Source organism: Delphinapterus leucas, chromosome 9 (assembly GCF_059928025.1).
Source record: "Delphinapterus leucas isolate spDelLeu-1000000601 "Yukka" chromosome 9, BTC_Dleu_Yukka2, whole genome shotgun sequence".
Classification (NCBI taxonomy): Eukaryota; Metazoa; Chordata; class Mammalia; order Artiodactyla; family Monodontidae; genus Delphinapterus; species Delphinapterus leucas.
Window position 1 is genome coordinate 95,822,560 of NC_143137.1, and position 14,202 is coordinate 95,836,761.

The 14,202-nt window shown below is 41.9% G+C and overlaps 1 protein-coding gene across 1 annotated transcript in view; it reads left to right on the forward strand.

The window, feature by feature from the left end:
* HECW1 (HECT, C2 and WW domain containing E3 ubiquitin protein ligase 1) overlaps positions 1-14,202 on the forward strand; it is a 434,660-nt gene that overhangs the window by 319,678 nt on the left and 100,780 nt on the right. The window contains exons 11-12 of the mRNA XM_089917097.1: positions 4,258-4,359; positions 9,273-9,423. Coding sequence (XP_089773223.1) covers positions 4,258-4,359; positions 9,273-9,423 — 253 coding nt within the window. The remainder of the gene's footprint in view (positions 1-4,257; positions 4,360-9,272; positions 9,424-14,202) is intronic.

The window sequence follows — 14,202 nt, forward strand, 5'->3', positions numbered from 1 at the left end:
CTCAAGTAAGATTCTAATCCAGTAGGTGCCCCCTTGAGTGTCAAAATGTATTCTGTGTCTTCACCAAAGACCTTCCTTCTTAGTCATGCCTGTGGAATCATATATAAATTTAATTTGCATTTCCTTATCCAGAATTGGGAACCACCTTCCAATCAAGTGACAGTGACATCAAGGGAAATCATTTAAAAGTCACATAATAATAGGAAACAATTCAGTTGTTTTAAAAGAGAAAAATATAGATTCTGCTATTTTGCTGTTCTCATTTGTTTAAATTAGCCTCCAGACAAAATGCGTTGGACTTGTCTCTAGACTACAAGCTCATCAAGGGCCAGAGTTATAGCTTCTTTACGTTTGAATTCTCAGCACCTAAACGAATGCCTGGCACCTACAAACTTTTACAGGAACTAACGCGAGCTTAAAAAATAATTTTAAGTACTTAACAATGCCCAATTCTACATTTTAGAGAAAGGAGGGGTGAGGGCAAGTGGCACATAGGATAAGGAGAAGCCCAAGGAAATTGGTAATAAAGAGACACAGGGAGGAAAACCATAGTGACATACAATATGGAAAGGCACCCGTGAGTGTGAGAATGGCGTGGACAATTCCTTTCTTTAACAAGGTTGTTCTGAGTCCCTTCTTCGTTCTGAGCCAGATGCTTTGTGCTGGACACAGGAAGATGGTTCAGCAGTAGATCTGTGTGGAAGGAACTCAATAATTACAATAGAATTACAAATAATTATATTACAAGGAGTTTGGGGGATACACCCCCACAACAGCATAACTCGGAGCTGCCAGCAATGTTTAGACCAAAGTTCAGCAAATTTTTTCTGTAAAGGGCCAGATAGTAAAACTTCTAGGCTTTGTAGGTCAAGAGGCAAAATCAAAAAACTCTTCTCACCCAAGGGGTATTTTTAAAAACAGTTTTACCTTTAGAAGTGTAATAACCATTCTTAGCCCAGAGCCGTATAAAAACAAGGCTGGATTCGGAGTTTGTCAACCCGTTGTAGCCAATGGGTATACTTTGACCGCCATGTTGGGAGACAGTCCACACATGGGTAATTGAAAATTGACTCAGTATACATTGATATAAAAGCATGTTTAACAACAACAACAAAAAAGACACTGCTCGTGCCTTTGAGGGCCTAACAGTCCAGCAGGGGGAAGCCATCCCCTTAACTGAAAGGACAGGAAAGTGTTTCAGGGCCATAGTGGAAGTCTGTGTTTGTAAAGAAATTTCTAGCTTCCTGAATTTTTTGCAGATTGTAAACTCGGAAAAAGTTAAGAAGCACCTACATGCTTCACTGTGGTGGTTACCAAGGGCAACATGAGGATTCCTGGGAAGGACTGTTGATCTCATGAAAGCTGTGCATACCTTGGCATGTGACATTCTCCAGCCAGTTCTTCTCTCCCTTGGTAGTGCGTCCCTGGGGCTAATGGGATCGGCATGGCAGATCTGTCCCCTGCTGACCACCATGTTTCCAAGAGCACCTGCTCAAAGAAAGCACATATGCCTGATTATATGCATGCGTGCTCTCTTCTCCCGTAAGAGTCTCTGCTGCCCCCTCACCGTGACTTTGAAGATTGCAAATTCTTGCCCAAGGTTAGCCAAGGTAGATGTACTATATACATGCCCACGCAGACGAGTCTGTAGCAGTTTGTGGGGGATGTCTTCTTTATCTACTTTTTGCTGCTTTTCCCTCCATAAAAACCTTTTCTTTCCAATCTCAACATAAAATGGTTTTTTAAAACCTGCCGATCAAGTGAAAAAAGTAACATAATATGATTATGAGCTCAGCCCTGCCATCAGGCTCCCCTGGGTTTATATTCAGTCCCCCCCACTTCCCAGCCATGACACCTTAGCCAAGTTACCTAACTGCTCCAAGCCTCACGTGTAAAATGGGTGCAAATGTAGAACGTACCCTAAGGGGTTATCGGAAAGATTCAATGAGGTGATTCGTATGAAGCGCTCAGCCCCTCACGGAGTGAGGGTTCCGCCAGGGAGATGAGCAGCGAGACTCCCTTTTAAATTAGAATAAGTTTCCTTCTCAGAAGGTCTAGCAGGTCTGACACTTGCTTTGTGTTTGAGGCGAAGGGGATGGTGTGGAGCCGCGGCCTCTGACGGAACAGGATTGCTTGCTTCCTCTGTGCGCTCCCTTCATTCCGTTGGCTGAGATGCATCAGTCACATCATTGCGTTTGCTTGGGGTTCACAGGCAGGTGGGGTCAGCTCCATTAACTCCGGCAAGCAACAATATTATGTTTCCACTAGCTTGGAGGAGTAATTAACCTGACTGGTTGAATTAATTATGATGAGGTAAGTTTGTTGTTGTTCTTTTTTGTTAAGAAACTAAATTAAAAATGCGGCAGCTGGTGACATAACAACTGTGCCATTGTTTTTTTAGTTTCTGACATTAAGCATATATAAAGACAAACATGAGTGTGGTATCCACTAAATTCAGAGCCCAGCTTTGAGACAGGAGTCAGTTTGCAAGGAGCTATGTGCTGGCATGAGGGACACCTTCCTTGACTGTCCTTAGTCTCCAGGGACCCCAAGAATTTCAGTCACACACCAGAGTTTGCACAAGAAATAATGTTACATATTTAACATTTAAAAGGACCCTTTGTTCCTGAATACATCCCTGTTTTTGTTTTCCAGTTAGCTCTAGGAATTAAATGGCTAAATTAAATCCACCTAACTTCCTTCCTAGCTGATTTCTTTATGTTTTAAATCAGTTCTGTGGATCTAGAGTGAGAAGAAATAAGCATCCTTTCCATGTATGGACATTCTGGGGAGTATTTTTGAAATTTGAGATCCCACGAAGATCTTAACCACTGTTTTTCAATAGTTTCTCTCTTTTCGGCCCAAGGAATAACGGAACACTTGGTATTTGCATGAGCCATGGAGGGCAGAGGAAGGAAAAGGCCTGACCTTTGTCCTCTGGGCAACAGGGGCTACTGTGAGAAATCCAGGGCGGTGTTAGTGGGGGGTTACCAGGCTGAGAGCTGTCTCGTGGCCTGGGCCCTTCTAGCTCCCCAGAGATCAAGAGCAATTACCTCTGATTATGTGACCCAAACAGCTGGTGCTGTAGGCCTTCCATCCACATGGCCAGTCTACAGGCAGTGTTACCAGAACCTGAGGACATCATGAAATAGGAACTGCATTGTACAACATTGTTCAGTTCATCATAAGTCTGCCTGAGAGTACTATTAGCTGTGTCTGTTATAATTGAGGGTGTGCATTCTGTGGATATGTTTATTTCTAAAATTTCTCCATGTCTGTCTTTCTTCTTCCGTCTATCCCACTTCTGTGTTTCAAGTTTTCCTGTCTCGGTCTTCCCGCCTCTTATCTACTTCCTTCGTCTCTTGTCTTCTTCCAGAACACCCTGGCTTATCAGATTCTTCCTCAGAATAATCTGGACCAGTCACAAGATGCCATAGCTCCTTGGCTCTGTACCCCAGCCCCTAGCTTTCCTACTACAAGAAATTACCTTCCTGGCCCACTAGTTCCTTAACCCCATCTCAGAAAGGCACCAGCTAAGAGTTTCATTCCAAACACAAAATCTCTGAAAGATGGCCTCTGGGTAGCCCTCCGATGAAACCTATCCAAACAAGGAGCTGTCATTTTGCACAGACCCCTTGAACTTTTTTTTTTTTTCTTGCGGTACGCGGGCCTCTCACTGTTGTGGCCTCTCCTGTTGCGGAGCACAGGCTCCGGACGCGCAGCAGACCCCTTGAACTTTTATGAGACCTTATAAATGCTGCCCTTCCCTCCAAAAGGCCTGTTTCTTTTCCTGGGCTAAACTCAGGCTCTGCTCATTTTCTTTTGTGTCCCTTTCTGATGCCACCTTGCCCTCAAGAAAATCCAGGTGGTTACAGAATCAGACCCCAGTCCTACCTATTGGTCTGTTGCGGTACAGATCACAGCCATGGAGTGTTTGGCTGGTTTTTTTCGAGTTTCTTAAAAAATATAGTTCCCTCTATTCACTGGCTCATGAATGACCCTGTATGTAGCAAACTGACAAAGAAAAAAATCAATTGCCTACTTTTTTTTTTTTGAATTTTATTTATTTTTTTATACAGCAGGTTCTTATTAGTTATCCATTTTATACATGTTAGCGTATATATGTCAATCCCAATCTCCCCAATTGCCCGCTCTTTGGGGTTTTTTCTTGCAGTAGTTTGTTTTACAGTCGTGCTTTTTTGCTGACGATGCCATGGCAATGAATGAATCTGAATGTCTCGACTATCTTGTCCGTAGGTGAATGTCCTATACTCCATAATTCCCAGCCAGTAAGCCAGCTTCCTTCCTTGAGGCCTGAACATCATCACTACCCAACAATCGATGAGCCTCTTCCACCAAGTAAGCTTTAGTTTTGAAAATCTATGTTCATAACTTCCCATCAAGTGTAAGCAGGTCGGTATGAACTTTGTATATAAACATCCAAGCTCTTCCTCCACTCCATACCTCACACTGTGATCGAAAACCAATATGGCTCCTACCATAGAAATTGGTTGGTTGGTTGGTTTTTTGTCGTATGGTTTCAGGATGTGATCTTAATGAGAAAACCCAGTATTTTCAGCACCCTTCAACTTCTGAAATGGAGAGCATTTCTTTACAAGACTTGACTAGGCCTTGCAAACTGTTCATGACCCTTAATTCGCAAATTTTACTATATTACATTTAAAAGCTTGCAGTTCGAGATGGAATAATCCTATTATTCTCCATGGCACCTTTTATGGTTCAAGCATCTCCACGTAATAAAACATTTCAACTCATCAGGACCCATGAACTTGTATTTTCCTTACTCTAATTTGCACCAATAGGTGACAGCCTCAAATTTTTTCTGTAGTTCTTAGAGGTTTCCAGGAAAAATATCATCTTTAGGGATAGAATTCAATAGCACATTCTCCTGGTAACTGTAATGTGTAATTAATAATTACCTAACTGGTCATTTGAACTTGGGAAAATCAATCTCAGTGACTCAGTTTTCTTAGTTGTAAAGTAAAGCTTTAATTTTCTCATCTGCTAAATGCTAGATTTGGACTAGATAGTCTCTAGATATCATTCCAGTGTAATTTACCCTTGTAATATTCCCTTATATGTAACATTTGTAAGAAGGAAGTGACACCCCAGACATTAAATATTCACTTAGCATCAGATATGTTCATGAATTCTAGAACATCCCTGTTTTGGCTTGAGCTCATTTTTCAAGCAAAGATAACCTTTAAAATTTGATAAATTTTACAACTGCAAGATCTTTCCAGGATGCAAAGAATCTGTTTCTTTCCATTCTTTTGCCTGTGCTTACATTAAGCCGTTACAGTTTTGAAAGAAGAAAGGTTTATTCCTTAATTCATCTATTCTTGGCAATGTGATATATTTTACATTTACACCATTCTTCTATTCAATTGTAGTTTATCAGCGATAAACAGTGTCTTTAATAATTAGTAGAATATCTTAAAGGAGTACCGCGTTTGTTTGGAGAGACCAAGACAAACATTATGTTCTTTAACTTTTGATCCCTGATTTCTTTCTTTATACATTGATTCATGGATATTCCATAAATGAATAGTAAAATTTCAGTGTCACTAGAGGTACTTCCTACTTAGAAAAATACCTATAGCACGTTCTCTCCAAGAAAGGAACATTTCCCCCGCAACAAAAAAACCTATCAGTGGGTGTGTACGTGAATTGACCCTCAATCCGTGTAAGAGTAATAACTAGTTATACATACAGATATTACAGATAATTGAATATAATATATTCTGTTTTAAAGAATTGCTTTATATAAGCTGCTTTTGATAATGAAACAAATCTCTTCCAGATAGGTTTCAATTTTCTGTCCATGTGACACTGAAAAATATTAGAAAAGTTGGTAGTGAAGCTAACAACTGAATTTTCTTAATCTCACATCGTACATGGATGACTTCATCAGATAGTTATTCATTGAATAAGTATTTATTGAATGCTTACTCTATGCAAGCAAAAAAGGCAAAGATCCCTGCCCTCAAGGAGCTTACAGTCTAGGCTGGTAGAGACAGATAATAAACAACAAAAAGAATAAATGAAGAAATAGTGCAGCACATTAGATGGTCTTAAGTGCTGTGGAAAAACCAAAGCAGAGCAGGGTAAGGGGAATCTGGAGCATGTGGTGGTGGCTGGTTTGCCATTTTAAATAGGGTGGTCGGGTACACTTCGCTGATAAGGCAACATTAGAAGCTAGACTTAGAAGTGGTAAGAGGGTTACCCACCCAAGTATTGGGGAAGAAGAGCTTTCTGAGCAAACAGAGCGGCCTGCCTGGTGGGTTTGAGAAACAGCAAGAAGGTCAGCGTGTCTGGATGGAGCAGATTTGGGAGCGAGGAAGCAGCAGACGAAGAGTTCCGTCTATCGGGGGCCCAGATCCCCTAGGGCCTTGTAGACCACTTAAGGGTTTTGGCTTTTACTGTGGATGAAAGGGGAACGTTGTAGGTTTTTGAGCAGAGACGTGACATTTCCTAACTTAGGTCTTAAAAGGTTTTCTGTGTTGGCATCACATTTTGAGGAGGAAAAATAGAAGCCTGAGACCCAACATAAGGTTCTTGCAGGTGAGAAACAGTGGTGGCTTGAGCTGGCGGGGAGCAGAGGACGTGGTGAGAAGTGGTCAGATTCTGGCCAGATATTATGTGGGTAGATTTGCTGAAAGATTGGATGTGGTGCGTGAGATACAGAGAAGGGTCAAGAATGACCTCAAGAGTTTTAACCTGGAAGGATGGAGCTTCCTTTAACTGAGAAAGGAAGAGAAGGCTGCAGATAGAGCAGGTTTGGGTGGGAATGAGCTGAAGCTTGGTTTTGATCGTGTTATATTTGAGATGTCATGCAGGTATCAGTGTCGAGAAGACAGTGAGATGCAACTGAAGTTCAAGATAAAGGTCTAAACTACAAACGTGGTGTTGCACTTGTTAATGTAAAAGTACAAATTTACAGGCTTTTCTTGGTATAATAATTAAAATAGGATTCATTATTAGGCTCTATGTTGTTCTTAGACTTCATGGAAAATATATAGTTTAATATCTGACAAGGCTCCCCAACCACGGATGAATGGACACACATGAATGACTCTAACTGTCCCAAGGTCATCCGTAAAGGTATCATTTTCAGGAGTCTGTTTTGTCATCACAGGGCCAAGTGCATCGGACGTGCTGAGACCTGAAGTTCCATTCGGAACATGTTTTCTTTATGCGATACTGTTTATACAGTACGTGAAAGCAAATTCTTTACAAAGCAACCCAGAAAACACACTTATAATCTCTAGTTGCGCTTAGCTATTATTTTCTGATTATTTATAAGAGTTTAATTAGCACTCTGCCTTCCAGGTAGTTAATGTATTGACAAGAGGGTCTAACTGTCTGGCTTGCCATTCTTTTCCGTGAGTGGCTTGGAAATATTGAAACTCAGAAATTATTATTATCGCTGCACCATACTTGAGTTATTTTCCTTGGAGAATCTATGAGACTAGAGGCTTGTCTTTGAAGGAATCCTTCCTTTACTGTGGGCACCTGGAGGGCAGGGATGTGTGTTAGTCAGCAATGTGTCCTCAGGACCTGGCATGGTCTCTAGTTCATAGTACAAGGAGGAGTTTGTTCAACTGAATTGAGTAACACGATACTCTTCAAAGATTAACGCTCATTCTTTGTTGGATGACAGTCATGTTGGGTTCAAGAAAAAAAAAAATACCCAGTTGCTGCTAGTTTGGAAATCACTGAAATTTTTTAATGTTTGGCTCGAGATTAATTACCTAGTAGTTACACAAATATACAATTTCATCAATGAGCTGATTAACATTTACAGCTAACAGTTGACAACTGGATCATCTAGTAGTCAATTTTAATCACCACCTTCTAGAATATATTTATACAATCGGACCACTTTTTTTTTCTTCAATTTGTCTTATAAGTTGAATTTGGTGTTTTCTGGTATTTTTAGTTTTCCTTGGACATTATTTGGCAATCCCTCAGGTAACTGTCAGACATAAGCCATAATGTTCTCAAACAGCTTGAACCACACACATATCAAACCATAACTATACCAAATATATTGAGTTTTTCATTTTAAAAACAATTGGGAGTTGCTATGTCATTACCTGAATGATGCTTTTTCAATAGAATTGTTAAATATCTGACCTACTCCCAAAAGCTATGGCTTTTCTCACTTAAAAGCCTGAATGGTTTTCCTCATTTGCAGTCATTTTTGCTTTTTCTTCTTTAGTCTAACGTAGTTTTCAGCATAACTTTATCATGAAGCTGTTATTCCCACCACAGTTTTACATGTGGAACCTAAAAGCTTTGCACATCTCTGTACAGCAGACATTGCTCATCTTTTTTTAGCTCAGGTGTGTACGTATGACTTCCAGCTCTCTCAGTTTTGAGGACTTTTTCATCCTATCACCCCAGCCCAGCTCCTACATTTATCATGGACTGTATCATCTATGCTTCCACCTTTTAGTTTGTTGCTGTTGCTTAAATTTGAGAAGTAAAGGAATTTAGCTTTATCTTGGGCTCCCTCTACTCTTTGGGATAGTTATTTATCAATAAAGAGATACTTCAAAGCTAGTTAATAGTCGTGATGGGTTTTGTTTCGGTCCAGAGATATTTGGCAGCCACAGGTGGGTTGAACATACACTGTGAATTCACAGCTCTGAGTATTGAATGTGTCCATTCTTCCTCTCAAGAGGAATGGCAATCAGTCAAGGCTGCTAAGATTAGATAGAGGTTATATGAAGCACGTACTTACAGTGCATTTTAGAACTGTAGTCAAACCTGGTTTTAATATGAGGGCCATTATTCCCTTCTGAGCAGCCATCCTCCATCAGATTTAGCAGAGAAAGGATTCTTCCAGCATTAGAGTGTCAGCTGTCACCGGAGGACATTTCCAGTCTTCCAGCTGTCATTTGAGTAGCCAAGAAAATTGACAAGATGGAATTTTTTAAAGAAGGAAATAAACATTCCATTTTCTCTTTAGAAATTGTTAGAATTTTAACACAGGTCATACTTGAGTAACCCCAGGTACTGTTTAAAATGGCCCAACGGAGAATCTGAGTCCCATGGGCTCTTTCCTGGAATGCCAACTCCATGCCAATGCCTCAGAGGCCACCCAGGTGCTCTGGGCAGTGCTTGGTCTTCAGCAAGTCACCAGTGGTGAGTTCTAACTGCAAAAGACCTGGAAGTGGTGTCTGTTTCACATGGATCCGTAGTTTGTCCTTGATTTTTCTTTTTGCCTTTTCATCATGCACTAGACTGGGAAGCTCGCATTGACAGCCACGGGCGGGTCTTTTATGTGGACCACGTGAACCGCACAACCACCTGGCAGCGTCCCACATCAGCAGCCACCCCCGACGGGATGCGGAGATCCGGGTCCATCCAGCAGATGGAGCAACTCAACAGGCGGTGGGTGATCAGCATGCGGTGAGCCCCTATAAAGCAGTGAAAGGAGAAGGGCAGCTAAAGAAACCCCCTTTTATACTTTCCTGCTCAGATTGTATGAGGAAACTGCAAAGTAATTAACCCATTCATAGTTAGTACCTGGAAAGCTAGATTTAAAATTTGGTGAGGAGACAAGCTAAGCCTAAGTGTCATTTAAAGATGGGGAATCCTCTTGACGGCCCAGGCTCGAACACAGGTATTCTTAGCCAAGGGCCCATGGACCACCCCCACCCAGGTATTCACTGAGGGTGTCAGTGTTCCAGGAACCATCCAGAAACTATATGCAAAATTATACATGGATGCACATTTATCTACCAGACTCATACCTATCTGTCATAAGATTCTCAAACAGGTCCAGAACCCAAACAGTTTGAAAACATTCCAAGGATAGGTTCAACAGAATACTAAAAGCTGCCTGGAGAAAAAGCTGCCTCATAAATCTCTATATTCATGCCTACCCTGGTCCCATAATTGCTATATACTCAGAAATATACATTCTTAAAAAGCTTTCATCATAGAAAGAGAAACATTTAAAGATACTTTTTGAGAATTGTTTTGTCTAAAAACTAGACCCCTTACTAGTTTTTAGTAAGTATGTAAAGATGTCATTTTGTTTTCAACATGCAAATGAAACCCTAAACAGCACCTCTCCCATGCCATAAGCTAGTACGAGCATCATACCCAATATCTTGCTTCTTTAAGACCAGGGCGGTGGCTTTTGGATACTTTTAGTAGCCAGGAATGCAGACTGCAGGCCCAACTTCGTTTGTATCCACATGACGTCTTGCTAGTGTAAAATAAAGGAAAAAGGTGGAGAGGGACTAAAAAGAATAACTAACTGGGTTTGGGGGACACAGCTATTGATAACAAATAACTTTTGAAAGTTAACTGTAGCCTCCAGAAAAAAAAAAAGTAGACAATTCAATCCTATTAAAATTGCACAGAAACAAAACATTGAACTTCTGCTTACTGTTGTTGTAGAGAGAGAAGGATGCTTTAGGTGAAAATCACCAGGGGTTCTTTTATTGCTTGAGCATTTGGAAGACATTTGCTTTCCATTTTTCCATTAAGTCATTAATAAGAATCATAACGGGTTTCTATTGGCAGTGTACTTCTCTAGTCATTCCCACAGAAAGAAAGTATATTAAAAGGAAGAACATATTAAATATAAATGCACCAAAATCCATGGGAGTGTCCTTTCATGGTGATTGCAACAAGACTCCTACAACTAAAAATGCAAAGGACACAGCAAGCTCATTTTACATAGAGACTGTGTTCAGATGCCATAGGCAGAAATAGCCTCAGGGTCTGTCTTGCCAGACAGATAAGCTGAAATAATTTACCAGACTAAGAAACATGGAGAGCAGCATCAGTCTATATCTACAGAGGTGTAGTTTGAACACTAAAACAAAACAGTAAACCAGAAGCAGAAGTAAATACCTTGACCTGTGACATAAAAATCCTTGGAAGTTCGTTCACGATGTTCAGGTTGTATAATATAAAAATGAGGCCAGGGCTTCCCTGGTGGCGCAGCGGTTGAGAGTCCGCCTGCCGATGCAGGGGACACGGGTTCATGCCCCGGTCTGGGAAGATCCCACGTGCCGCGGAGCGGCTGGGCCCGTGAGCCATGGCCGCTGAGCCTGCGCATCCGGAGCCTGTGCTTCGCAACGGGAGAGGCCACAACAGTGGGAGGCCCGCATACCGCAAAAAAAAAAAAAAAAAAAAAAAAATGAGGCTAAATCCATCCTGAACCAGGCCTCTAGAGAAGTGTACAGGCTTTGATGTGTAAACCCCTGTGCCCTCCAGTGGAGCTGAACATGCTGAGAGAGACCAGACTTTGCTGAATAGCAAGTTGTATTTGCTGCATCCATGTGGACAGATAAAAAGAAAAGGAACTGAGCAATTTGAGAAAGTGCTTATTTCTTGTGAAAAATCCTACCTAGGGAAGGTCAGATAACCTTCAGATAAGTATTCAGGCTCTTCAATGCTTATTTTAACCTACTGCTTTCAAACATTTAAAGTTTTCCAGTGATTTGGCCTGATAATGGCAGCCACAGAAGGTATACTGTCAGTCCTTTATCCATCGCAGATGTGATCACACACAGGGGGGCATGTGTTTGGTTAGCAGGAGAAATTTACACTCATCACCTTCTCACAGCAAGATGGAAATATTTCTCAGTGTTGCAAGAAGGAGTTTCTCTTGACTCCTGACAGGGTGATTGTGAAAGGCAAATGTGTTTGTGCAAGGAGACGCACACTGCAAAATGCGGAGTGGACAAAGTAGTGTGCGGTGACCACATTCCCTCGGCCACCCCCTAAGTGGCCTTTGTGACTTTGCCACACGCTTCCACTGCAGGAAAGTCCCTCATTGCGTGCCTTCCACCTGGCACTCATCTCCATCCTGCAAAAGCCCAACCCGAATGTCACATGGTCCCTGGAACCTCCCCAGAGCTCTCCGCACAGAGCCAGCGGCCACCTCCTCTGCAGCCCCATGACTGATGGCCCATCATGCCTGCCACTAGTAACTGTCCTTCCCTTCTTTCTCATTCTTCTGTGTCCCTCGTCCCGGTGCCTGGATGGGGCCAGAGTTTACCAGGACTCAGTACAAGACCATTTCCCGAGTTCATTCCTACACGTTCAAAATATCCTGAACGAACTAACTCTACCTTCTTCGCAAATATTTATTGAGGAGACCGAAAATATAAATACATAGTCTCATTTTAAATCATCAACTCAAGTTTGATGTTTTACTTATTTGGATAAAATTATTATACTATTGAGAAATGCGAGTTTTAAATAAGGGAAAAAAAAGGCTTATAATCCTACTGCCCGAAGGATTAACTTTTTTAAAAAAATTAACTATCTTCAAATTTCATATGCACAGTCCTTATACAGCTATAATGATAATGTAGCTTTGTGTTCATTTTTCACTTCCTACATTATAAGCATTTTCATATTGCTACATAGCCCTAAGATGATCACTTAAACGATGGTATTCCAATGAACAGATGTAATTTAGTTAATCTGACATATTGTTGGATGTTTCACTTGTTGCTTTTAATCACTCTTTTGGATAAGGCCCAAGCGTATGTAAAATAGTAGGATTGTCTTAGAGTGTTTCTTTAGGGTTATATTCCCAAAAGAGCAGGCCAAGAGAGATCTGCGTGGTTTTGGTATTTGATATCAATGCTTAAAGGTTTTCTCAAGTGTGTTTCTACGGGTTTACTTTGCTAGCAGCAATACCTTGCCTTCCATCTCATCTTTTGGTGGGTTTTTGCTGACTTAAGTGATTCTCCTCGTGTTTTCTGGTGCTCCTTACATTTCACTTCTTGGAGGGAAGGTCAACTTCTGTTTCCATGAGCTTTTCTTTTCCCAATTTTAGCTCCTCCCGTGAGAATCGTCTGCTCCTATGGGCTTTGTTCGTTTGGTTTTGGTTTGGTTTGGTTCAGTTCGGTTTGGTTTTGGAAGGTTTCTTTATTTCCGGTTCGGTTTTGTGTGTGTTCCTCTGTGTGTCTCTTTGCAAATTAGACATTCCAGCTGACTTCCTTACCAATTTCCATAAACCCTATATAATATAAATATTTAACCTTTTTCTGCAAAAAAATAAAGTGTGAGGAAGGACATTGAAGGATATATATATTTTTTTAATTTTATTTATTTATTTATTTATGGCTGTGTTGGGTCTTCGTTTCTGTGCGCGGGCTTTCTCTAGTTGCGGTGAGCGGGGGCCGCTCTTCATCGCAGTGCGCGGGCCTCTCACTGTTGCGGCCTCTCTCGTTGCGGAGCACAGGCTCCAGACACGCAGGCTCAGTAGTTGTGGCTCACGGGCCTAGTTGCTCTGCGGCATGTGGGATCCTCCCGGACCAGGGCTTGAACCCGTGTCCCCTGCATCGGCAGGCGGACTCTCAACCACTGCGCCACCAGGGAAGCCCCTGAAGGATAATTTTTGATGAAATAGAAGAGAACCAACTCTCTGACCCCCTCTCTCATCTTTAGAACAAAGAGAGCCTCTGAGGCTGCAGCCCTGCCCTTGCTGGGTGATCCTCCACCAACTGCTGTGTGTCCTGCTTCCCCAAGACTGTCCTGACTTCAGCAAAGGCTAGGGGTTGGGTCTGGCACCTGGGATTTGAGGCTGTTGACTTAGTAAGGCGTGAGATAAACCAGGTGCAACCGAGGACATGTGAAGCAGTTTGTGAAATTGCTGACATTTCCATCGAATAAAATTATAATAAAAATAAAATATTTCCTTGTTAAAATTCTCTTCAGTGATCACTGCAATTTGGGAAGTAAAAGAGAGGCTATAATATGAGGTTTGTCTAAGCCCTTTCCGGGCATCTGTTGCTGAGTAACAAAGCACCCCAGACTTGGTGACTTAAAACAACAATAACTGATTATTATCACCGTTATCCTCATGAGTATCATCCTCTCTCATGGTTCTCATGGTTGACTGGATTCAGTGAGGCCCTTCTCTGGGTACCTCATGGTTGCAGTCAGAGGGTGGCTGGGCTGGAGGCTCGCGTTATCTGGAGGCTGATGCCCGCTGTGGGCTGGGATCTCAGCTGTGATTGTCAACCCAGAGCACTTCCACGTGGACTTTCCATGTCGCCTGAGCTTCCTCACAGCATGGCCTCTGTGTTCCATCACAAGCTGTCGCTTTCATTATTGTCTGTTAGTCCAGGTAGCCACAGGACCTTCCCAGGTCCAAGGGGAGGGGACATTGATTCTGCCTCTTAGTGGGAGAGT